A 27,388-nucleotide genomic window follows, 5' to 3' on the forward strand; every position below is an offset into this window, starting at 1 on the left:
CCCGGAGCGAACGCCTCAAATCCTCTGGGCTCTCAGCTGATTGTTTCTCCGGGAGCAAGAGTTGGTTCGGCAAAAGGGAGCCGGCGCTGCAGAGAGAGAGAGAGAGGCGGGCGGGCAGAGGACAAAGGGAGGGCGGCGGGGCTGTTTCCCCCCACTCTCCGGGCGACTTGCATGGCTCTCTGCTTCGTCCTGCAAAGAGCGAAGCGGGACGGCAACCCCCCTCCCCCTCCCTCTCCTCCCCGCGGCCCTGAAATTGCACTTTAATCTCATTTTATTTTTATTTTATTTTTTGCACACTCGCTCCGCTTTCTCTTCCCCCCCCCTCCGGTTATGGTGGGGCCGGGAGCGATGGGGCTCGTCGGGTCCGACCCTCTTGCTCCCCCCTTCCCAGCTCTGGAGTTGGGGCTGAGCGTCCTGTACACGCTCCTCTACGCCGGCCTCTTTCTCTTCACTTACCTGCAGCTTTGGCTGCTCTTCTACTACCGGGAGAAGCGGCTGAGCTACCGCACCGTGTGCCTCTTCCTTTGCCTGCTCTGGGCAGCGCTGCGCACCGTCCTCTTCTCTTTCTACCTGCAAACGTCCACCCGAGCCGTGGAGCTCCGGCTCCAGCCTTTCCCACACTGGTTGCTCTTCTGCTTCCCGGTCTGCCTGCTCTTCGCCACCAATTGCCTCCTCAACCTCTACTTCGCCGAGGTAAGTAAGTGGTCAGCTCAGCTTGGCCGGCGCCGGCCCTGAACTATTTGCAACGGGGGTTGCGCGTAAAGAAGAGAAGGGGGCCACAAGGAGAGGCGGCCAGCCGGGCACGCCTCCCCTTCCTCCTGCGTGTTGCTTTTTTCTCCGCCGTTTGTCTCATGTTTACCACATTCTGGTGCATCTGCACAAAAAAAAAAAAAAAAGCGCCTTTCGGTGGTTTACTTGCCCTCCCTCCGCCTACTACTGTCTCTCAACGAACAAACAAGCTTCGGCGAACCCCTGGTCGAGCGCGTTAACCAGGCGAGCCAAACGGCGCTCCAATGCAAAAAAAAAAAAGCCCTCCCCGGAGGTGGCATACAGTAGAGCTGGACCGGGAGCCTTGCGGTGTGACAAATGTTGCCCTTAAAGTGCGCTCCAAAATAATAATAATTTTTAAAATCCCCCCTTGGTTCTGGATGCAGCACAGTTTTAATGCGGCGACTTCTTTGGAAAGCATAGATCGCTATTTCTTTAAGAGTGAAGCGAATAAGCAACAGCCTCGGTTGCTCAGCTGGGATAGGGACGGCTGACAGCCATTACGTCATTGCTTTGGGCTTTCTTCTCCACCTCCTATTGTTGCTGCCTTTCTTAAAATACTATTTTTTTGGAGGGGGAAGACTTAGCTCTTTCTCCCTAACCCCTCTTTTTCTTTTATTTTATTTTATTTATTTATTTTTTGCTGCAGAAGACAGCATCTTGCAGCATATGGTAGTTTGGGCATAATTTTGTTTTTTAATCTGACCGGGTCACATCTGAAATGTTGATATATTTGTGTGGCTGCTGGGTTAATTTCCAAGTCTCCCCCCCCCAACTCCTCTTGAGGCTTGCTGATCAGCTGTTTTCAAATCCTTAGTGTCATCTTTGCTTTCTAGCTTCCTGTGAACTCCTCATCTATTGAAACAAAGCCAATGGGCAAATCCTTACAGCTGCAGCAAGGTTTGGCTGGCCTTTTAGGGTCCTACGTTGCAATCTTACGCCTAAACAATAAAGAATTTTTTGACACTTGGGGAAGATAATAGTGCCTGTGCCATAATACCATCTACTCTCTTAGCTGCATCTTCCCTTATAAGATGGATGGTTTACTTTCAAGCAAAGTACCTGAAATTACAGCTTGTTTGGTTTCAATTATGCATGCCTGGTGAGCGATCTAAGCAAACTTTTTCTACCTACGGCATGTATCAACTTTATGTTCCACTTCCTCCTGTTATTATGGGGAAATGGTTACTTCTCGGACAAACCTGCACACCATCCTTTCCCTCGCACTGCAAAACTGTATTGTCACTTAGGAGGCGGTCTCGACAATGACTTCATTCTCTGAGAAACTCAGGGCTGTTCACATGATGAGCACAAGAGAGCTGCTGTTTTTGCCATGAAAACGAAAATGTTTGTTTTGTGAGCAAGCCTTAACATTTTTGGGAGGACAGGGAGCTCAAACTGGCTGACATCTCACATGTGGGTGGAAATTGGAATGGAGAAGGGGGTTGTTTTTAAACTTGGCATTTCAAGGCTTGGTGCTGTTTTGCACTAACAAACACGGGAAAACTGTGAACTCTGCAGTCAGTATTCAGTGAGCATGATAAACGACAGTTCCAAAAGTCACAGAAAGGGAAAGGGGCCACCTACCCTAACTCTTAAGGTGATTAACTCTCTGAAAGGAACACAAGGAGGCAAATAGCTTCTGAAATCTGCAGCACTTCTACTGTATTGTCCCATTTTTAAAATAACCCATTGCAATGAACAGACAAAATATGTGAGTAGTGTAACCAGCTGTAATATGGAGTCAGATCTCTGGTGTTGGTTGATTGCTTAAAAAAAAACAAACCAATAATGCAACACAGTTTGTTCCTCTTTCCTTCAAGGGAGGCAATTCGTGTCATTTTCTTTTAGAGGAAAAAAAATGGAAACCTAAATTTGTTTCCTATTAAGAAATAGGGGAACTTGATGGGATTTGTGATTCATCTGTCATGCAGGAGACCAAATTGGAGAAGGCTGGAGAATGGCTGCACCTTTAACTAGGGACTGTATCCAGCTTGTTAAGGTTTAAGAGTGTGAGCAAGTATTATGAAGAGATAGTAACAATCCATGATAAATGTTTGATAAATCCCAATGTAATATGAATTCCAAGAATGCTGTGTAGAATGGGAGCTGACTAAAACAGTAGAATAGAGGCTGAGCAATAATTTAGGATAAATGAATGACGTCACCTCCAGACGAGGTAGGCAGCATCTAAGTTGAATAAATAAACATTCTTAATTTTGCCAATGCTGAAGAGAATGATTCCGATTTGAAAGATCTGTAATCCAGAAGAGTAGGGACTAAGATCAAGTCCTTGAGCAAAATTTGCCATTGTGGACTTTAAAGCCATCTCCTTGAACATAGATTGTTGCCTATAAAAGTAAATTCACTCTTGATTTGAGTTTATTATATTTCTATGCCGCCCTATTCCCCGGAGGGGCTCACCACCAAGTCAGGGGGGGGGGTACAAATAAGAAAAAAAGAACACGAACAAAACAATACCACAATTTAAAACACTCAACAACCATACCATTCGAGAGGGGACAAGAACTCATTAGCCCCAGGCCTGTCGGAACAGCCAGGTTTTAAGGGCTATGCGGAAGGCCTGGAGGGTGGTGGGGGTCCGAATCTCCACAGGGAGCTCGTTCCAAAGGGCCAGAGCAGCCACAGAGAAGGCCCTCCTCCAGGTGGTCGCCAGTCGGCATTGGCCAGTGGATGGAATTCGGAGGAGGCCTAATCTGTGGGATCTAATCGGTCTATTGGAGGTAATTGGCAGTAGGCGGTCTCTCAAGTACCCAGGTCCAATACCATGAAGGGCTTTATAAGTGATGACTAGTGCCTTGAAGCGTATCCGAAGACCAATAGGCAGCCAGTTGAATTATTACTAGAATTATTGAAAATTCTAACAACAAAGTATAAAGCATATTAAGGGAAATACCTAATAGCACATAGCCAATAACATTGCAATTTGCAGGATATGGAAGATTGGGTGAAAGTAATCCACAGTCAACCTGGTTGGCCACAAATCAAGTTTAACAGAATCGAGACAGTTTAGTTCAGTGCCCTCTGAACCATTTACATTTGGCCCCCAATTCAAGCAATACTGCCATTCCACCCAGATTACATGTACACAAAATGAACAACTTTATCTCTGGTAAGTTTCTTTCGTGCAAATAAAGTGTAGTCGGGAACTGAGCATGAAGATGCAGGACTTTAAAAATATTAATTTTTACAGATTAGAGATAACCAAGGTCAAAAATGTCTCACGTAGAAAAGGCAGTGCCTTTGCTGGAGAATTAAATAAAAGTCACCACTTGAACTAAATATACATATTTAAATAGAATATCACAGATGGGAAGAAAGAGTGGCGCAGAAAGCTTTGCTGAGTTCAGAAATCTTCTCTCGTGCCACCTTTTCTAAAATACATGTGCTACGTATTATACTTCTCTGAGATATAAAATACTGTATATGAGCTCTGATGTGTGTATGGCAGGAAAAGGAAAAGAGTGTTTTAGAAAAGATTGGGTTCACACATCATGTTAAGCTATGACGTCTTGTTTTCATTTACTTTCTTTAGCCAGGCAGCCCCAGTGACAATGTGCAGACCCTGTAACGGAGTAAGGGAGAGTCCTGATATAAATGGGGCAAAGAGGAGGGAAATTTTCTATATATTTAAGCAGAGATGTGAGTTTTTGAAATATTTTGAATTAAACAAAAACAATGCTGTGTAAGAGAAGTATGATTCAAAATACTTTATTCAGTATCTAGTGTCTGTATAAGTATATGGCCTATGTTACTTGTGTGTGAAGGGGGGAAATTAGCTTATTAGATAAGGTTTGAATAGAGTATTCAAAGAAATTAAATTTTCTGATGTGTAGGAAAAATTATTTTTATGGGAATATTGGGAACATGGGCAATCAAGCCTCATACAACTTTGAAACTACCTGAAGTGGAACATTTTCTAGCCTGCAACCTTAAAGATGAGAGTGCCTGGCCAATGAAGGTATTGCTGAAACCGAGTTCAACAAACTCAGAGAAATGTGGACCCCCACAAATCAATATTTTGTTCTCCCAGGTAGAATGGCTCTCTGGATTACCCACAAGATTAATGCCTTCCTGATAATAGAGACACCATTGGCCCTTTCTTTTGTACAAATGATCAAAGCTTAAGATTTCTTTTTCTTAGGAAAAAATATTGACCAAAAATATTTCGGTGTTTGCGGTCCTTCTGCTTGGCCTAGAAAGTTAGTTTTGCCTGCTTAGATTTAATTCATTTGTATACAAGCTACACCCTGGTACATGTGAACATTGAGGATTCTGTGCAGGTTTTCAGTCACTCAGTATATCTCTTTTTGCAATTAAAAACAGTAGATAGACCCTGCCTTATATTTTTTTTGCCACCAAAAATAGCAATAGCAATAGCAATAGCAGTTAGACTTATATACCGCTTCATAGGGCTTTCAGCCCTCTCTAAGCGGTTTACAGAGTCAGCATATTGCCCCCAACAATCCGGGTCCTCATTTTACCCACCTCGGAAGGATGGAAGGCTGAGTCAACCTTGAGCCGGTGAGATTAGAACCGCTGAACTGCAGATAACAGTCAGCTGAAGTGGCCTGCAGTACTGCACCCTAACCACTGCGCCACCTCGGCTCCTCTAAAAAGGCACCAGGTCTTATTTTTGAGGTGGATATCATCCACAGACTCACCTCACTTGCGTGCATCGCTCCTGGCTTTCCTTTCGCTGTCAGAGGCCTTCAGGAATGTCTTTGGGTTTGAACAGTTGCAGCCAGGACTCACACACCTCGGCCCATTTCTTCTGCAGCCAGCAAGGCTTTCCTGATACATCCAGAGCTCTGTTATTGGCTACAGAGGCCTTCAGGATAGCCTTGCTGGCTGCAGCAAAAGAAATAGGCTGAGGTGTGCGAGGCCTGGCTGCAACTGTCCGAAGGTATGTAGTAGGGCAGCTCCATTCCCACTTAGCTTGAGTTTTATCTCTGCACACTGGAGTGGCCAGGATCTTAATTAGGGCTTATTTTAGGGGCTTATATTGTGTGCATGTGTAAAAATCAAACTAGGACTTACTTTCCGAGTAGGTCTTTTTTTGAGGAAACACATTAGTCACATCGTGAGGGATCCATCTGAAGTGAAGAGCCTTCATTAGGTTAGAAATACCATGTAGAACCTTATATGTGGCGGAGATTATCAAGTAGGGGCTGTTTTAATAGCTTGCTCTTATCCTATGGAGGGTGGAATGAATTGAGAACTTCCCAAATAAGACTTGACATTTTTTGAACCTGCAGTGGTCCTTGAATTCGGGATGTCAATCAGAGGCTACTACCAACTTTTCATGGAAAGTAGGACCTGCCAACAGGAAAACCAAGATAAGAAAGAAGCCTTCACATTGATAGACTGAAGTCAGCAAGGTGGCATTTCCTTGCAGACTAAAATTCTGCTTGCAGATCTGCTTTCTCTGCCACCTTCTTGCCTTCTCTGAGCCCACACATTTACAGATTGTTGCTCTGTCTGACAAAGAGCCAGAATGGACCTAATTCTCACAGATGTTTAACTTGAAGTAAGCTTAATGTAAACACAATAGCAAGAAAACAGTATTTACAATATCTTCAGAACCTTTTTAAAAAAAAAATTTGAATCTTCTGTACGATACGTAATTAAATGCCATCTCTCTAGTGAAGTGTGGGGTAATAAAAAGGGATTCCAAGTCTGTCAACTTGGGGAGATATAATCATATAATATTGAAGCCCCACTATTATCTGGGTGTTGTGGGAGTTATATCTTTATCAGTAAAGAGATTTGCTTCTCTTTAACAAACTATGGCTAATGGAGAAAAGGATATGTGAGCCCACCAGTAAGTAGATTCTTCTGAGTTCCTTTTCCAGTAATTGAAAAGTTAAGGAAGTTAACTTTTAAAAGTTTAAAAGTTGGGAAGTTCATAGTTTCCTCTTGCAAGTATGCATATGTTTAAGTTCTATATGTTTCTTCTTAAAAGTATATCTAGAGGTCAGAGGACAACCAGAAGCAAGATAGATGGAGCCAGTTAAAGTGGCAATGTGTGCACCATTGGAAGATCTAAAATAACAGGTTTAGGGGCAGATCATTATGGAGATAATCTATATGATTACTAAGAGTTGCTTCCAACATGATAGCACATAATCACTCTATCAGTATATACATTCTACTCAACTGTGTTTACCACAATTAAATAAAAGTTTGTATTGTCTTCCTATCTACTCCAAAAGACCAATTTTACCACAATCCGGTAAGGGCTTTATACATTGTTCAATTAAATAGCTATATCCAAATCAAAATGTGTATTTGTGCACGCTGATTTTAAACCATTTTTTCCCACCAAAGTACCTTAGCTATTGGGGGTTGGAGGTCATCCTGTTTTCCATCTTTTGCCAGATCTTGGCCCACCATCTTTCCTGATATGGCTCCTGAGGCTAAAACCTGGAATCGGAGGTCAGAGATAGTTGTGCCAAATCCCTTCTGCATTTTATAGAATGGAGCCAAGCAATGTATTAGGACATGGGATGATCATCATCTGTTTTACAGTAGAAAACCATGATATTTAACTTCTACCAAAGGACTGTTCTGGAAATAGTTCCAAAATATGGGAAGCCTTGCATCAAAGCTAGAATGCAGGTAGTTAAGAAAATGTGGCAGATAGTCCCCAAGTTACAACTGTAACACAGCCTAGCTATTATAGTCATAAGTCATAACGGTTATAAAATGGGTCAATCACATGACTGATCCAATTTTACCACCTTTTTTGTGGTGGTGGTTAAGCAAACCCACAGTTCACTATAGCATGGTTTTGCCCAAAACCAGAACTGCTGGTTTTCAGCAAAACCGTCATAAAACATGATCACATAACTCTGAGATGCTGCAAATGAACATAAATGCATTCATGTTGCCAAGTGCCTGAAGTGTGGTCATGTGGGGGAGGAAAATGTCTATTGGAACTTCAGATCCAGGTTGTAAGTTCCCTTTTTCAGGTCTGTCATATCTAAGTGATGAGTCGTGAATCAAAGACTACCTGTATGAAAAAATACCAATGCAGAACTGGAATTCTCTCAAATTGTCTTGGCTTCTGAGAATTTCAACATGGAGAGTAATGGAATAAAAGCTAGCCATTCTATTTCAGTTACACTTTTTCACCCCAAATGTTCACATTGAAATCACAGCTTTCAACAATGTAGTGCTCCAGATGACTTAATGGAGCAGACCTGCCAGATGCATACAAAGCAAAACATTTGTACTTATTGATCTACGGTAGTTTTAATTGGGATCCTTTATATTGCTTCATCTGTTGATCCCTTTGAAAGGTTGCATAAAATGGAAAGCAATGCTTGAAATAAAGTCATATGGGAAAAAATATTTTAAAATCTTAATTTAGGAACCAGAAACTGCTCATTATGAATTGGTCAGCAATTTTTTTCTGTGAATGTTTAATAAATTGGTAATATTTATATTACACAAAGAAGGGGGGGTCAAATTATTCCCCAAAGCACCAGAGGGCAGGACAAGAAACAATAGTTGGAGACTAATCAAAGAGAGAAGCAACCTAGAATTAAGGAGAAACTTTCTAATAATGAGAACAATTAACCAGTGGAACAGCTTGCCTTCAGAAATCATGGGCACTCCATCACTGGATGTTTCTAAGAAGAGTCCAGATTGTACTAAAAGGGTATAGGTTCTCCTGCTTGAGCAGGGGGCTGGACTAGAAGACCTCCAAGGTCCCTTCCAGTTCATTCTATTGTAAAGGATTGTAAAGGATTCTAATATAAAAGGAGTGGGGGGGGTTGTTTTTTACGCCTGTTAATTGCAAGTGTATATCACTGTCAGTTGTAACATCTAGATTTGGAGATGGTTCAAACCATGGCATCTTTTCCATTCGCTCTCCTTTTTATGCTTGCAATAGAAAAATTCTGTATTTGTGCTTGCATGAATGGAATCCCACTTCCCAAGGCTGGCTTGTAGACCTGGCCTTAAATTGTAGAAACAAGTAAAGAATAATGTATATTCTCCATGTTTTAGGCTGTGTTTTTATACTGGAGTTTATGACAGTATAGATAGGAATAGAACAGCACTATTACTCAAACCTATTCATGTGTATTTAGAACTAACTCTACTTGATTCTGTGTAGGTCACTGAACTTGATACGATTGTACTGTTTACAGATAATGTATAAATGGATGTATGCATACATGTCAATATTTTACATTGTGCCTTACTTTAAAAAAATATTTAAAACCTATCCTATGAGATTTGAATGATTGGGTCCCTTAAAATACTCTTGTCTTTGCAGAAGTATTTTGGTTCTCCTCTACCATTATCATTTCTGGCTATCTGTTCTTAATATGTTTTTCATATTATATTCTGCTGAGAATTGGACAGCCTTCTAAGCTGAATAAATAAATGTTCTATTTATTTATGCATTTTGACATTTTTGAAAACTGCCATAGAAACATCATTTAGATATAGTACATGGATGTTCTGGATAGATAAATAAATGAACCATAATGAGGTCAAACATTAGGGAGAGCTCTGAGTTCTGAATTCCCACTAATAGCTAATTGGCTGCAAACCATGGCATCTTTTCCATTCACTCTCCTTTTTATGCTTGCAATAGAAAAATTATGTATTTGTGCTTGCATATTATTAAAATGTTTTCGGTCTGCTGTGATTCTTGAACCTGCACAAAAAAAAATTTCTTAAATAAAGCATTTTCTTTTTTTCTTTTTTTTAGGTTATTTTCAAAGTCAAGTGTGCAGCTGAGTTCAACAAATACAAGTAAGTTTCACCTTAATCTGTAGATATTGTGGCCGATTAATCAACATATTTTCAAGATGTCCTTAGTGAATTGAAGAGCCCAGTGTGCTGGAGCAGAAGCTACATCACCATCTGTCTTTTAATTTGCATTCTTGCACCAAGCCAAATGTTGGTTTGATGGTTCAAATTAATGCATAGCAAAGCATAACTTTTCCATGGAACCTAGTAATCCTAACTGCTTTATAACATTCTACAACAGCTCAAAAAGTTGCTTGTATAAAATAGGATTTAAAAAAAAATCTTATTATATCACTTTGACAAAGAATACGGCTTTCAGAGCAAATACCCTGTGGGTTTACTTCTAATAGTAGGACTGGGCCATGGAGCAGATTAAGCAGATGGTGTCCACCTGCAGATTGATGCAGCTACATGTTGGGAATGGGAAGAGATGTGTCTTACACCATATAAATGTATCTCGAACATGTTCATTTTTGTATAAAGACAGCATTATTCAGCTATGATCATTAATCCAAGAGAAGAAAGCAAAGATTAGGAGAATGGACCAGAAAGAAAGCTGTGGTGGACACCAACTGTCCCTTTTCTTTCCAGGACTTTCTTGTACATGGGGTCTGTATTTATAAGCCTCCTCTTCATCTTTGTGAACCTGACATGTGCATTATTGGCACAAGATAATGTTCCAGAGGATCAGCTAAGGTGGACGGTTTTTGCCCGGGCCTTAATCAATGATAGTCTCTTCATTCTTTCGGCCATCTTGTTAGCTTGCTGCATGTGCAAACTTTCCAAAGTGTCTTCAGCCAATGTTTACCTCGAGTCCAAGGTAAGGAAAAAGCAACACATACTTCTCTATTACAACCTGTCAGGTTCTGTGCATGGAGATGATCCGTATTTCAGACATGGAATAAAATTGTTTTCAGGGGACATGTACAAAGATCTTGCATTCCATTTTCAAGATGGATTAGAGAGATGGCCCACTTTTTTAAAAAAAATCTTTTAAAAATCTTAGTAGCCTAAAAGATTAGTAACAGCTGGGTTAAAGTATAATATCTGCTGCTTTCAATGGAAGCTCAAATATCAAATTACTGTTTTTCCCTATTGCTTTTAAAAACCTCTGAGAAGAAATTCTGTGCTTGCTTTATGCCTCGGAGGCAGCTTTTTGTTTAATGATTAGGTAAGGAAGTTCCTAGAAAGTGGCAAGGGATTAATATACTTTAAAGTTAATAGGCTTTTTTTTTTTAAGTGTGGAATAGTTTTTGAAGAATGCTCACTCCTAATGCACAATTGGCTTAGGAGCAAAGCCAAAGCCAACTCAATGGAGTGATGAAAGAAGTCTTAATGAAGGACTGTATTTCTCTTTGCGTGTCCATTCAGGGCTTTTATTGCATGGTTGAAGCATCCATCTTGATGTTTGTGACCCTGGGGACGCTGCTGGAATGGGAAAGACTATTCCAATGAATTGTAAGGGAGACTTAAGCTACCTCATGCTCACTTAGTGATGAAAAGCAAAAAAGATAGTCTAGTGCAGTGTTGGTGAACCTTTTCGGCACTGAGTGCCAAAATGGGAGTGTGTGCACACACGCGGGGAAGCACCAGAAACTGGAAGATCAGTTTCCCAGTGCATATGTGCTTCCGGAAACCAGAAGCTGGGCTTCCAGTTTGGGGTGTGTGCATGGGCACTGATCACCTGGTCCTCCAGTTTCTTGTGTGCATGCACCCGCAGAGAGCAACTGGCCGGTATGCATGTGCATACTGCAAACCAGAAGCTCAGCTTCCCAGCGTGTGCATGCGTGCCAGGGAACTGCTTTTCCAGATTCCAGTGCTCCCACTTATGCAAAGACAAGGATCCCGGAAGAGCAACAGGCAACGGCTGGCATGCCTGGAGAGATGGCTCTGTCTACCACTTCTGATACACATGCCTTAGGTTCTCTTAGTGGGAAACAAAATGGAGCTTTTTGGGAAAATATACATTGGTTACAAAACTGTTATACTTACTTTTCTGCAGTTACTTAGTTTTACCTTCATTATCTTTTAACTATTGTTGGTGCAACATTCTTGCTCCTTGCTTCTTATTGTCTCTTCACACCAGAGTTTCTTTACCTTGGTCACTTTAAGATGGGTGGACTTCAAGTCGCAGAATTCTCCAGCCAGCCATGCTGTCCACCCATCTTAAAGTGACCAAGATTGAGATGCCTGGCTTTACACAGTTTCTCTCTCATATTTGCTAGCCTTATAGAAATTTGCCTATGAATATTCTTTTGTTTCCACCAAATATATATCAATACCACCCAAGACAGAAGCGCCATAATTTGGGTATGTTGATGGAACTTGACACATGTCATGATCATTGCAGCTGTCTGTTTTCTATATATATTTTTGATAGCATTCCCTATTTGTGGTAAGTGAATCGTCAAAGTCTGTAGAGATTCTCAGTCATCCAGGTCGTGGTTGTCCCAAAGGAGCTTTTTCAGGAGGCAACTGGATTTTCTTGTTTTTTCTTTGAAGGAATTCCACTTCTCATCCAAGAAGCTTCTTCAGCTCTGACAGGATAGTGGGGAAAGGAAGGATTTGTATTCCTTGCAGACAGGTGGTCATTTGCATCCTTTTAGAGGGTCATTGAAGCACTTGGAGGTTTATCTGTTTCCTCAGGGTCACCTGAGTGGTGCTCCTGGTTTCTGTAGTCTGCAGTTTTTCCGGTCAAATCGATTCCTATACCCACACCTTCCAAAGGGTGTTCATCCCAAATTATATGGCTAAAAGTCTGTAGAGATTCTCAGTCATCCAGGTCATGGTTGTCCCAAAGGTGCTTTTTCAGGAGGCAACTGGACTTTCTTGTTTTTTTCTCTGAAGGCATTTCGCTTCTGATCCAAGAAGCTTCTTCAACAAGATCCTTCCATTCCCCACTATCCTATCAGAGCTGAAGAAGCTTCTTGAATGAGAAGCAAAATGTCTTCAAAGAAAAAACAAGAAAGCCCAGTTGCCTCCTGAAAAAGCACCTTTGAATTGTCAGATATATATTTCACTGAAACATGCAGGCAATCCACATAATAACTGCAAATTCTGCTTGTTTGGAAATAACTGTTTCATTTGCATAAATACAAAGTGGCAAACAATGCTGATGCAGGTCTTTTTACAATCAGAAGCCATCAGCGAACTATGAATTAAGGCTGCTAAGCAGGAAAGTGTTTTGAAAAGAAGCATTGTCCCAATTCTTAGCATCTTCATATTGTGGAATAGAACAGAATAATAGAGATTGAAGGGACCTTGGAGGTCTTCTAATCCAACCCACTGCTTAGGCCGGAAACCCTATTCCACTTCATGGTTATCCAACCTCTTCTTAAAGATTTCCAGTGTTGGGGCTTTCACAACTTCTGGAGGCAAGCTGTTCCACTGATTAATTGTTCTAACAGTCAGGAATTTTCTCCTCAGTTCTAAGTTGCTTCTCCCCTTGATTAATTTTCATCAAGACATTGCTTCTTGTCCTGCCCTCAGGTGCTTTGGAGAATAGCTTGACTCCCTCTTCTTTGTGGCAACCCCTGAGATATTGGAACACTGCAGTGGTGGGTTCCGGGTGGTATGGCCCAGTACGGGCATACCGGTGGCAGCTGGGAGCAGCGGCCACCATACCGGAACCATGTTTTGATGGGCCCGCCTGTCCGCATTCCTTACCTCTTTTTGAGGGAAACGGACCAATTGCTCATGGGCGCTGCGCAATCTCACCGGGCAGTTGGGGCATTGTAGGGTGGTGCCCGAGGTGGATATCTGGCCCCGTCGCAGTGTACCGGTTGCGAGAGAATCCAGAACCCACCACTGGAACACTGCTATCATGTCTCCCCTAGTCCTTCTTTTCATTAAACTAGACATATCCAATTCCTGTAACCGTTCTTTATGTTTTAGCCTCCAGTCCCCTAATCATCTTTGTTGCTCTTTCTGCACTCTTTCTAGAATCTCAACATCTTGGATTAAGAGCCTGGTTCTTGGTAAACCAATGATTAGTGTCTGGAATTATTCAGCCTTCTGCTGAAGTCTAATGAGCAATAGCAGTTTATTCTAGTTAAGAGGATCATTCCAGATTGGATCAGTGATAGTAGAATATTTTACAGTATTACCAGCCCTGTGTTAGAAAAGGAATCCCTGCAGCTAGAATCACACATGAAGTCGACTCGGGAGAGAGTCATACCTCTCTCGATGAAGTGCATTCTAACTATTGAACCGTGTAGATAAATATCCTCTCCTGTGGCCCTGGCAAATAGTTTTGAAAAAGTAAAAGCCTCTCCTATTGACCTTAATGCCCAGAAATATTCATACTATGATTGGCAGTTACAGCCATGTAAAACCTTTAAACTAGTTCTGCAGAAAATTGATAATCAAATCTTCAGAATGAAAATGACATGCTTCTGGTATCACACATCAATTAACAATTTAGTTTTGCATCAATTAACAATTTAGTTTTGCATTTGTGCAAGCCTCTGCATGCTCATGAAGGGTAACCCTATGTAGAATTTGTTGCATTAGTCAAATTGAGATGTATCCAGTTCCAAGTGCAAACATCTTGGAAATACCTACAGCTGGCATGCTGGATATGATGAATGCAAATGCATTCTTTGTCACTGTTCCCATCTGAAAATCCAGAAAGGTTAGGTAGCACTCCTAAATTTCAAGATGCTGTTGCAAAGGAAATACATTCCCATTGAGAATATGCTAATTAGTTTCTGGAGCTTCAGGCAAATGTATTGAAAATGTAGCTAGCTTTACATTTTTTCTTTGGAGGAAAAGGAAAAATGGTAATTCATATATTTACATTTTGCCACATCTCCTGTAAAGACATAGATTTTTCAATGTGTCTGTTCTAAGCACCCATTTCCACAGTAGAAAATTAATGCAATTTTTTCAGTGATATTAGTCCACTTTATTCTTTAATGAACAGAATGATTATATAGCCTTATTCTCACCTCATTGCAGAAATGGTCTGGAGGAACGTGTGCCAAGGGAGAGGATAATGGCCAAACAGGGCTGTGAACATGAATCCTGGTGCCTAATAGTACAACAAGAATTAATATTTTCTTTTTAGTCAGGTTTTTGATCAAAAACTTCTGTATCTGATATGCTTCCACCTGCAAAATAATTTGCCTATTGCATAGCATCATAACCATGTAATTTGCTTTCAGACTTGAGCTCTGATTGTAGAAGAAGCGTGTTGCTGATACAAAATCAGTGAAATGGTTGTTGAAAATATGGCATGGTTTAGCAAGCATATGTAAGACTGAGCAGGAGATCTCTTCCTTCAAAGTACATTCTAAGTACTGCAAGAGGTGACAGGAAGAGCAAAATGTACAGGGATTTCTGAATCAGTGTGACTCTTAGACCGAAAGAAATCAGAAGAGGCAGAGAAAAAAGTAAATAAACCAAAGACTAACACAGGAAGATAAGGAGCTAAAGAAAACTCTGATATCGTTGGAAATGAAAAAGGCCGCTTTCTTCCTGAGAATCCAAATTATTGAAGAGGAAAAGGAGGAAGACCTTCCTGATATAATGACAGAGTTGTTGGCAGATGGCTATACAGATAAATAAGCAGGAAACGCAGGCAGAAACTTGGAGAAATGGACAAATTTGCATCTTATCGGTGTTAGGAAGAACAGCTACAATAAAAATGAACATCCTACCAAGATTATTATTTTTGTTCCAAACAATTCTGATAAAGTTGGGGGGGGGATACTTTGAGGAGCTAAATAAAATGATATTAAAATACATCTGCCGTGGGGGGGGAGCAAGAATAAGAATGCTACAAGAATCTAAAAATAAGATGATGGGGGGGGGGGTTTCGGTTGCCAGATTGTGAGCTATACTACCAGACTTCTGCACTTACATGGGTGAAAGAATAGATAAACCTGAGGCATAAAAGATTATTAATTTTGGAAGGACATGATTTGCAATTGGGGTGGCATGCATTTTTATTGTATGGGAAAAATAAAATACATGGCTATTTCCAAAGACACTATGTTAGAAATGCTTTACTGTTAGTAATGGGGAAAAAACAGAGGAACACATTATATTAAAATACCAGTCTGGCTGTCCACAATGGAAGCACTGATACATCTGAATGTGGTTGATTTGGAAAAAATTATGTTATCTTGAATGAAAAAGGGAAACTTAAATCTAAGCAAGAGCTGAGTAATAAAGTTAGGGGTGAGTTGCTGCTGGCATTTCTGCCGGTTGGTGCAAGCACAATTTTGACTATTGTTTATTGTGTTTTTGTTATTCAAAATGAATTGTTCATATAGATATTGAGTTTTTTATGTTTATTAACAAAAATAATAATAAAACATATATTTAAAAAAGCTCAGTTGGAAATGAGGATCCCAGTTAAATCAGGGCCTTACAGAAGAGAAGAGTTTGGTGGAAGACTGGAAACATCTCAATTGTGTCATGAGAACATTTGAAGAAGATAGAGATGTTAGAATTAGAAAAATAACGTCCCTTGAACATGGATGTAATTTATTACTATTATGCAGTGATAGTGAACCTTTTCAGCACTAAGTGCCGAAAAGCGTACAGGCACGCTCATCTGATCCAGAACCTGGAAGAGGCGCTGCCCAGAGGGCATGTGCGCGGTGGAAAATGAACTTCCGATTTCCAGCGCATTCATGAGCACCGGCAAGCTAGTCTTCTGGTTTCTGGCACGAATGCGTGCATGACAATCAGCTGGCCAGCTCTCATGCTGGAAAACAGAGGACCACTCTTTCAGTTTCCAGCACTGCCAAACGCACAAAGGCCAGCTGATCATCACGCACATATGCGCGCCAGAAACCCGGAAGAGGAACGGATGGTGTCACGTGTGACAAGTGACATGGCTTCTCTTGCCACTTCAGGCATGTGTGCCATAGGTTCCCCATCACGGCTCTAGAAGCTTCAGGTGGTAAACATGGGCTTTTTACTTATTTTGTCTCACAAGGAGCATTTTCTTGGTGGTGAATGCCCAAATCTCCGAGTGAGCTCCATAGTTGAATATGGTCTTACACCTTAACCGTTATATTATTCTTTGAAGTGTTAAAAGATAGGACAAGAAGATCATCTGGTACATGTGGTATTCCTCCTATTCTTTGTTCCTTATTCAGGATAGTTATAATGATTTCTTTTGTATTGGATTACTCATCAATTGAGCGAATAGGTTTTCAGGGTCTGTCCTTCCTTTTACTAACAAATACATGTTTGGCTTCTTAAAGCTAATGAAGGAAGAGGTATCTTTTATATCACATCTAGTTCCATGTAGCTGTATTGGGTCAGATTTATCATTCAGGATTTACTTTACTGTTAAAAAAATACTCAAGGCTTTCTTTAGATGGTGTTCACTTAACAGAGTCTCTTAAATATCTCTTTGTTAACTTACTGTATTTAATACTTCTTTATGTATTATTTTTTAACTAGGGCACATCTCTCTGCCAAGCTCTCCTTGTGGGTTCTGTTGTCATCCTCTTACATTCTTCAAGAGCTTTTTATAATTTGGTGGCGGTAGTGATCACTCCAGACAATGCACCTAGTCCATTCAACTATGGTTGGGATAATCTTTCAGATAAGGTAATCAAGCTTTTCACACTTCTATAGAAAGATCACATCTAAGTTAGAACCCTAATGTTGTCCCCCTGTTTCCTTCACTGTGTCTCCAATGAATAGTAATTGGGAGGAGGCACCATGGTGGGCGGCAGTTGAGAAGAGCAACAATGAGATCTGTATATGTTGGAAAGCAACTTGAGATGAGCTAATGAAGCTGCCTTATCCAGAACTGGCTAATTCATCCAAAAGGATTAGGATGTCAAAGGCTACAGGTCAAAATTGATACAGTATGTGATATGCACGTGTCAATCCATCTGCCCACACAAGTACATATGAGTACATGTATATGATAAAAGACAATTTGCATTTGTGTATCAGTTACTGGGAACTGAAAATATCCTGCTTTGGAGCTTTTTGATGATGATTAACCAACATCAAGTGCGGTCCAGTACTGCTGCTAGTATTCTGTGACAAGTTTCACATATGAGATTAAGCCATAGCATTTGATTTTCCACAACACTAAGGCATGAATTATGGTTTATAAACCATAGTGGCTTGGATTCACATATCACATCAGTCCAAAAACCAACCAACCATGTTATGGCTAACAAGAGGATATGAATGATCCCTAAGCATTCTTTCTTGGTTTCTCTTGATTCAAAAAGATAGCTGCCCTTTGTTGTGGGTTGAGAAGCTATTCCTAGAATGGAAGGAAGGGGCTCAATTGAAAGATCCTGTAATGAGAAAAAAATGGAGCCAATTTAATCATACATGTCTTGGGAGTTAAGATTAGATCCAGTCCTTTGAACCAACCATGAAACTCAACGGGAAACCAAAATACTTGACTTGTCTGTAAATTATAGTATTCTGTTCAGAATATGAGAATTTATAAGGCTTGCCACTTTCATTTGTTTTTTAATGTATTTTACACTCGCACACACACACACATGGATATGTAGTAGTTGTGTGCAGCTTTTGCTTTAAAAAAATAGTTCGTGATGGGAGGTAGGCTGTGTTGTTCCATCTGCAATCTTTGAGTGCTGTTCCATAGAGAGCTCATCAAAGCACTTTTGTTATTTTTCTCTGAATGTGTGTCCATGTCCTGTTCCTACAGCTTCAAGGGAAAGAAGTTAACGGTGAAGAGTACGTAGTCTTTGGTGTGGTGCTTTTTCTCTGGGAGTTCGTGCCAACCATATTTGTGGTACTCTTCTTCCGAGCACAGAGATTGGCCCAAAATTTGGTATGGATTGGGATCAACTGTTATTCTTTTTCAATTATTTCTTCAAAATAAACGAATGCTGAACATTGTGGAGGGAAAACATGCAAAGGCTTTTAGAACAGGATGAAAATGTTTCTTTGTGGACAAAAGAGGACATCCCAATAGAAGACCACTTTGTATCAAACTCTGTCCAAGGATATTGCTCCTTGGTGGGAATGGGGACTGTGCCATTTTTCTGGCTTCCTAGGGGTGATTTGCCACAGAATTGGTATGTTATACACAGCAGGATTATGATGTGATATTGGAAGAAAAAATATCATATGGGAAACCTTGTACTCTGTCATTAAAACAAAAAAGAATTGGGACTATTTCATCCCATAGAGTGCTGAGAGAAAATTTGTGAACCCTTCAGGATTACCTTTAATCTCACTTGTTATCTGTGAGATCTGAGCTTCATGTAGGTCTATTAATAAAAAACACTTTGATAAATAACACCCAAAACAATATACTGTGTCATGCCTATTTTTTAATCCAACTTTCCCTGCCTTTGTTGGGAAACTATATGAAGCCCTAAAACAATCAGCAATTGATAAGGGGATAGGCTGAGTCAGAGGTTTCAATCAGATGTAAACTTGAAGGGTTATCTCCTTTTTTTAAAAAAAACATACATTGTCAGCTACCATCAGATTCTGCTTTCATAAGAGATCGGTGGAAATGAATCATGCTGTGATCAAAAGAGTTCTGTGAACCTTTGAAAAAGGACTGTTGATATTTGTGATGATTGAAAGTTCTACAAAACAATTGATACAGACTTTGACCTTCATCAGTCCATGGTCAGACAGAGAAAACACAACTCCATTATTACTCTTTCCAAAAGTAATCAGTGAATGAATATCATCCCAAGTTCTTAAGATATAATACTCTGGGAGGTTGCAAAGCATCCCAGTGAAATGACAAAGGATTTGGAGACTGTTCCTACATTATCTCTTATTGCAGTTCGTGAGTTCACCATAAGCAAGGGTGCTATGAATAAAAAATACCAAGGAGAAAGCGATGACTATCAAGAAAACACATTGCTACCCAACCCAGATTTATCTATACCCATCTGGATGATACAGCAGATTATTGAAATAATGTCTTGTGGAAATAGGAGTAACTTAAGTAAACATTTTTTTTCTGGAGAAAATAATAAGCTAGCAGCATGCTAGCAAAAGACCCTTATCCCAATTATGAAGTAGAAGTGTAATGAGGAAGGTATCATGTTTGAGATTCCTTTGCAGCATCAGGACCCAAGCAGATTGTAATTATTTAGACTTACCAGCAAATTATATTTACCAGCAAATTCTACATAGCTGATTTGGTATAGTAGTTAAAGCCACCCAATTAGAAAATGGAACTGGGAGTTCTAATTCTGCCTTAGGCATGAAGCCAGCTGGGTGACTCTCTCACGCTCTCGCTCTCTCCCTCCCTTTCTCCCTTCCCCCCTAGAAAGAAGGTACTATCAAACTATTACTGAAAAAAAATTGCCAAGAAAACTGCATGAATTTGTTTATGGAGTCCCCAAGAGTCAGGGATGATTTGAAGGCAGATTCACAAAAACAAATTTTGTAGGAGAATGTCGAGAACTATTCCTAAGAAAATGTGAGTTATTCAGCCAAGGCAGTAATTCTGAATATAAAAGTAAGTCTGCAACAGAATAGCCAAAGCAGAAATTTTACAGCCAATGCTCAATTCAGAACTTCAAGCACTTTGTATAGAGGGCACCATTGTTTTGAATTAGTTCTGCAAAGAAGACCTGGGCCAAATAATTTTAAAATTGTGTATGGGACTGATCAAGCAAGAAAAATATTTGGTTGAGGTCATTATTGTTAAGGAAGTACCACCGATTACTGTATCTCAAATTCACACACTTTTTCCAATAGTCAGTAAACGTTGGCTCAGTGCATTCAATAAGGACAATAGAAACCATAGTGTTTTGTATGTTGCTGATTCAGAAATTCTCTTCATAATTTGGGCTTATTGCTGGTCACAGGACTACAGCATTCTGAGTACTTCTGAGGGTTCACAGACTCTTCTCTCTGTATAAAAATGTTCCTCAAGATGTAGGCTGGGTGGGGAATTCTGAGAGTTGAAATTCTACATCTTAAAGTTGCTGAGATTGAAAAATGCTGTTATATAACAGCTTTTGTTTTAAAACTTTTGAGTGGCAAGTTAGAGGGCATATTTCAAAAATGAACAGGATCAGGAAAAAAACTATGTTAAGATATAGTAAAATTTTAGTTGATTTCAATTGCATTATTTTAGTGCATTTCAGATGACTGCTGTTTATTTAATAACTTCCCCGCTCTCTCACATTTTAAAATGTATAATTCCACTGTAGCTTTTGCAGGCCCCTGGAGAACACAGTCTGCAAAAGGGAATGGCAACTATTTCAGTTACTTGATCTGAAGACTGTAATTGAATTTTGTTCATTACTTTGCAGTAGCATGTGCTGCCGTCATGTGTTGTATTTTGCTTAATTGGCTTGCACAAGATTGTTTCATGTGTAGTAGTTGTTTTCAACAGCTTCCTTTCACTTTGCCTCCCCTCACTTATTATAAAGACTCTGTAACTACTACAGAGGAGCAGTAAAAAATTAGATTACATTACATAGTATATCTGCATGCCTTGATGTTGGAAAGGCAAAGAACTGACATATTTTTCCTTCCAGATCTCTAAGGCAAATGTTTTCTTTTGTTCTTAACTTCCCTCCCCCCACCCCCCAATATCCCTCTTAATCTGAAAGGCACCTGCTGGAATGATCAACAGCCACAGTTACAGTTCACGAGCCTATTTCTTTGACAATCCAAGAAGATATGACAGTGATGATGATCTCCCAAGGCTTGGTGGAGGAAGGTAACTTGATTTTACTAAGAGTTTAGAGTAAAATCTGGCAGATTTGATGATTGTGGAACATCTATTTCAGCTGAAGATCCATTAGTTGGATCCTGATGTAGCAACAGCAATAGCACTTACACACCCCTTCACAGTGCTTTACAGCCTTCTCTAAGCAGTTTACAGAGTCAGCATATTGCCTCCAACAATCTGGGTCCTCATTTTACTGACCTCAGAAGAATGGAAGGCTGAGTCAACCTTAAGTCAATGAGAATTGAACTGCTGGCAGTCGGCAGAATTAGCCTGCAATACTGCAATAGCAATAGCAGTAGACTTATATACCGCTTCATAGGCCTTTCAGGCCTCTCTAAGCGGTTTACAGAGAGTCAGCATATTGCCCCCAACAATCTGGGTCCTCATTTTACCCACCTCGGAAGGATGGAAGGCTGAGTCAACCCTGAGCCGGTGAGATTTGAACCGCTGACCTGCTGATCTAGCAGTAGCCTGCAGTGCTGCATTCTAACCACTGGGCCACCACAGCTCATGTAAAAGTAGAACACTTGGGATGTAAGATTCTGAAATGCAGTTTGACCATTGGAACCAAACAACTTGTTTCACTCCCCGCCATAATTCCTCATTTCAGCAGTATGATGGGGTGCAATTTTGTGCTGCTAGGATTACATAATCAGTCAAAAATTTAGTTGAATGCAAAGCAAGAGTTCTAGTGATCTGTATATCTGCAGTTATTCTCTTATATAAGCCAGCACTATCACTATGTGCAGATTTGGGACAGAAGCAATAGTTATCTCTCTTATAGGCAGCAGACCACTAAAAAGTTTGAACCCCAGGTTTAATTACCCATTTTTGGACGTCATTATATTTCAGGTGTTCACCCTGCCAATGTTCTTGGCCTAAGCCCTATTGTAATATCTGCATAAAGGTTCTGTATGTTCTGCATAGATAATAAAAAATATCCATTCTGGGGTAATAAAAATGTAGTTTAAAAACAATGAATAAACATGAGAAAGGCTCTGCCCAATCAACATCTCATTTCTTCTGGGGATCAACCAGATGTCTCCTGGAAACTCAAAAGCAACACATGAAAGCTTTGTAACTTCAAACCTGGGAGTAATGACCGTCTGCCCATTCACAAAGGAGAAGTCAGAAAGCTCTACACACACACACACACACACACACACACACACACAACACCGCATTCCACAATTGGGCACCTTTGCTGAAAAAAATATGTTCCTTAATTGCAGCTTCTCCCCCCCCCCACCAACTAAAATTGGCAGATAGCCATAAATTGTAATGTTCAAACATCTTCCCCAATATCCATGCTGTTTGTGGGAATTTGGAGAAGTGAAGTCTACATTTGGAGGATGTTTAGGTTGGGGGAAGGTTGTGTAATCCTGATTTCTGATGCTGTTATTTTCTAATATGATCTTTCTATGTCTTACTCTCCCAAATTTCCATTTTATATTTTTCAGCTTGGCTACTCCTCAGAATTCTGGGTGGTATGGCTCTCTGACAGGGAGTGACAGCTGCATCATGATTCCACCTTTGGTTGCACCCCCAATGGATGTTGCTCCACTGCTCTTCAGCCATGAAAGCTTGGAATCCAGAAGTCATCACAGTTCACATCCAAAGCCACCAAACTAATCATAGAGTAGCTTTGGGGGAAGGGTTCCTGTGAGGTGTGAAGAACCCTTTAGGACCAGTCTTTTCCTTACAATTGATAACTGCAACCTGGTTAGAGCAAGAGAAATCCTAAAATCCTAGGATTGAAAAGACATTGGCCTGAAGGTGTTGTATGAATCTCAGGCCTGGAGGAATTCCCAGTGACCTCCAGGTTCCCCCTAATGCATATAGTATTTTCCAATGATCTTCTAATATGGGAATGGAACAATATTGGCTCATAGCTCTGCACTTTGGACTGGAGAGACCAATTGTTGCTATGTGGTGCTGGAAATAACAGAAGCCAAAGGAGAGCATATTCTGAAAGCATTCTATTTTATTGGCCAGCAGACCATGACTGTTGTCCAGATGGATATTTGCACTTTTAAACAACCATTTCCAAGGGATACTTCTCTTCCCTCCCAATCTTTCTTCTCCAATGGCATGAAATGTCTGTTCCAGACAACACTTTTAAATTGCACATCTCTGATTGGGAAACTTGTTCTGTCTTCCTATGGTGACAAACAACTCTACATATTTAACAATGGAAAACTTTTTGAAAGTGGGGTGGGATAAAGAATCTCTTTTGCTTTTAAATTCTTGGAGAGCATTTTTACAAGTATGGCACAAGTGCCAGTCTCACAAGGCTAACGTAACTCGTGGTTACGTTTGGCCATCAATCATTACTGAAATTGCTAGAGCAAGTCCCATTGTTGCATGTGTTGTTATATTCCCTGCAGCGTCCTTGTGTTGTTTTGGCCTATTTCTAGCATTACAGTAATAATTTCATTTTAAATAACAGTAATTTATTTTATACTGGAAAAGCACATTCAGAGTGGGTCACAGGTAGGGTGGACCTATGAGAATTGTGGGCTTGTTCTGGATGATGCATAGCCAACTGGCACAGATGTCCTTCACTGCTTTGTCTGGCAACTGCTTTGATGTTCCACAATGGAATGAAAGCAAGACTGATTTCTTTGCAACCACAGAGATGTAAATTGCTCCTGGATTGCTTAACCACCACCCAAGAGCATCATTCTCTGGTACTGAGAAAACAACTGTTTGGAATGTGAAGCAAAGTCATTTTTTTTCTTCCACCTACCAAGGAAACAGTAGTAGGCGAGATCACCAAGAGATGAGCCAAGCAGGGGAAGATAAGGGCAACTGTAGCCATGGATGCATCTCCTGAAAGATTTGCAGTTAGATCCAGTCTAATAGAAAGTGTTAATTATATCTGCCCCCACTCAGAAGTGTGCGATTCCTATTTATACTCCAGGCAGCAGAGGCTTATAGAGGTATTTTTTAGATTTGCTGTTCTCAACTTGATGACCTTTAGATGCATAGCATCTACTTCCAGTATCTTCTTGCTGCTTGGGAATTATGGGAGATACAGCCCCTAATGCATCTGGAAGATTTAAGGGTGGAGAAGCTTGGAAGAATATGGAAAACTGAAGAACATCCATTTTTAACTGGAATTAGAACTACTGTATATCTTTTACTAGTGTTAACGGCCATAATTTCACAAATGGCTTCTGACAACTGTGTTGTCTTGAAGCTTTGGGATTAACCTTTTCATTACAACTGATACCTTCAGCCTGGTTAGAGCAAAAGAAATCCTAAAGTCTTCGAATTGAAAGGACCTTTCCCTAAAAGTGTTGTATGAATCTTAGCCTGGTGGGACTCTTGGTAACTTCCAGGTTTCCTGAACACGTTTTTGGTGAATCTCTATATGGTGGGACCAAATGCATTTTATTCCCTTGTGAAAAGAGTACATGTGCCTATATTGAATAGAACTGTTGGATCCCACACAGTCCTAGTTGAAAAGAAACTTAAAAACACTACCCTAATGTTACAATGGGGACAAATGAACCTATTGCCTTCAAGAAGTGAATTAACAACCCTAGCATCTCCAGTGATATAGCCCACAAAGAAGATTACAAGGAGCTATGGCTTAACCCTCTCTTAAGTGTAAGTGTGAGCCAGTTTGGTATAGTGGTAATGCATCCGGTTAGAAACTAGGAGACAATTCTAATCCCATCTTAGGCACAAAACCAGCTGGGTGACTTTGGGCCAGTACCTTCCTCTCAGACATAAGAAGGAGACAGTGGCAATCCATTTCTGAAAACCTTGCCAAAATGCAGAGTCTTGTACAGGCAGTGTATGGGAGTCAAGACTGACTTGAAGATACTAAAAAAAAAAAAGTCTGGAAAATAATTTTTTGGGACTGTACAGTATGTTTAGCATTTTGAAATTGAAGTTATCAACCGGAGGTGAATGATTCCAAACGAAATGGTTTTTGTTTCTAATCATTTCTCCCTCTGTTACTGCTGACATGTATTACAACTCACTCCTTGGCCAAAGAGTAGCTGTGGGATCACTTTTGAAGTTCTTGAATTCCCATAGCTGCTTTCTAATCAATACTAATTCTCTGTAAAGATGGCTGCACTGGCAAGGCTGTCAGTTCTTCCATCTTCCTCACTACAAGGCACATAAACTCAAGATGATGTGGAGATCCTCTCTGCATAATTAGATGGATTTCCTGATGTGGGGTTATGATTAGGAGCACTATCCATCTGGAGCAAAGACTGATTATCAAAGCAGAGGAGTGTTTCTCAACCTTGACTGCTTTAAGAGGTGTGGGCTTCAACTCCCAGAAATCCCTCCCATGGCTGGCTAGGGATTTCTGGGAGTTGAGGTCCACACACCTTAAAGTGGCCAAGACAAGAGAAACTGAACTACAGCAAGAAGAGAACTGGTGTGTGTAAAACATCCATCTCCACTATGGTGTCTGTAAGTAGATTAGCACTGCAGCTGCCAGGGGTTATAATTGAGGAAATCTGGGAGTTGAGAGTCTCCATACATTTGGGAGAAGACTGGCATAAACTCTTTAAGAGATGGCTGCAAAACTGTTGGGAGGAATTTGAAGTGCTTCTAATCCCAAGATGTTTTACAGCTGTTTCACCTCAGCTGCAATGCAAGTAGATTGTATGTTCTGCAGTTAACAGCTGCAGTGCCCTTTTTATTCCTCTTGAGTTAGGCTGGACCACTGAGTTGACTTCCCTGGATGTGCTGGGAAAAGCTTCAGGTATTAATCACATGGGCACAGCAGTCAGCATTTCACATGTGCCGGGAGAACTATTTGCTGCACAGTGGTCAAAATTTGGGGTAGGAAGGAGAGAGGTAATTTTTTCAGTATTGACACGTGAAACTTGAGTTATTTCAAACATTCCTTGACCATATTACTATAAGGCTTTGCTCTTAAGACCTCTCTCCTTCCCTCCCTGCTTAACTGGTCCTTGACTTGTAGCAAAAATTTAGCCAAGACTTGAATTGTCTGCCCTTTTTTTCAACAAGCCACCAAAGACTAGTTGAGCTACTCCTTTCTCTGCCCCAGATACCTTGACTTTCTCCTTTTATCAGTTTTATAATGCACTTGGAGCACTTTAAGTTTGTTTCTTGGGAGGGAAAGCTATTGCATGAAGGCCAAGGGACACACACACACTCTTTGCACTGAATTGCATTGAATGAAGATGGCTGTTCCTTCCAGTCATAAGCTGAGTTTCTTTATTAAAGCATTTGAGTCCATTTTATTCACATGGCTGTTGAAATTCTGACTGCATTGAAGAGGGCCAGTCTTGTGTTTTATTTATATCCGTTACTACTTTTTATATATAATCAAGAAACTAAGCCTTTTATCAAGAATGGGGTATTTTAGGTATGTTTTGTTTGACACTATTTGCCTTTTTCTCTCCAATCATTGTGGAGAGGCTAAAAGAGGCAACCCTGGCTCTACCACGTTCATTTCCTTCTCTTGAATTGTAATGTTACATTTTAAAATAAAGAGGCTTGTTTTTATCTTGTGAAAAGACTACATTTGACTTCTTCGGTTATTTTTGTCATCTTCCAATTGCCAGAATATTACTTTTCTGGTCTGCTGCCAGAAAAATAAGCTTGAGGGGGGGGGAGAACTTGGATAAGGTCTCAAAGGAGCTTTTTCACAAGGCAACTGGACTGGTTTTTTTTTTTCCTTGAGGAAGAAGAAGAAAACATTTCACTTCTCATCCAAGAAGTCTCATCAGTCATCATGGTGGTGCAGGAGGGGGGGGGGATGGAAGGAGAGGTACTGACAGTTGAGACTGGATGGATAAGGGAGGATAAGTACAAATGCCTATAGACTTTCAAAAAGGCTACAAGTGTGGCAAAGGCTGCATCCTTATAACTCCAACAACTTTTACATACCTCCTAAAAGAACAGAAACCAAAACAGGCTTTTAGATGTTCTCCAGTAAAATAGGATGTCAATCACTTATTACTATTTTAAAACATGTCTTTATATCTTTAAGCAAACAAGGAGATATGTTAGGGAAAGTTGTTAACCCCCCCCCCCCATCCATACTGTATATTCCTATATCACAATTCTGAAGTATGTGAAATTGCACTTCCATAAATATTCTATGGAAGAGCTATTTAAAATTGTGACTTTCCAAATAGCTGTAACAAATCAGAATTT

General features: G+C 40.4%; 1 protein-coding gene across 1 annotated transcript; it reads left to right on the top strand.

The window, feature by feature from the left end:
• Positions 1-24,695, top strand: GPR137C (G protein-coupled receptor 137C). Its single transcript, XM_032236563.1, has 7 exons — positions 1-693; positions 9,518-9,561; positions 10,150-10,378; positions 16,981-17,130; positions 18,221-18,346; positions 21,111-21,220; positions 22,693-24,695. Exons 1-7 carry the CDS (start codon positions 331-333, stop codon positions 22,862-22,864), a joined length of 1,194 nt encoding a protein of 397 aa, XP_032092454.1. The 5' UTR covers positions 1-330; the 3' UTR covers positions 22,865-24,695.
• The last annotated feature ends 2,693 nt before the right edge of the window (positions 24,696-27,388 follow it).

This window comes from Thamnophis elegans, chromosome 1 (genome assembly GCF_009769535.1).
Source record: "Thamnophis elegans isolate rThaEle1 chromosome 1, rThaEle1.pri, whole genome shotgun sequence".
NCBI lineage: Eukaryota > Metazoa > Chordata > Lepidosauria > Squamata > Colubridae > Thamnophis > Thamnophis elegans.

What these genes read in the sequence shown, in the direction of transcription:
- GPR137C (XM_032236563.1), top strand. Translation starts at nt 331, where the DNA reads ATGGTGGGGCCGGGAGCGATGGGGCTCGTCGGGTCCGACCCTCTTGCT. An exon ending in TCAACCTCTACTTCGCCGAG is followed by an intron (nt 694 to 9,517) that starts GTAAGTAAGTGG and finishes TCTTTTTTTTAG; the next exon opens with GTTATTTTCAAAGTCAAGTG. An exon ending in GCTGAGTTCAACAAATACAA is followed by an intron (nt 9,562 to 10,149) that starts GTAAGTTTCACC and finishes TTTTCTTTCCAG; the next exon opens with GACTTTCTTGTACATGGGGT.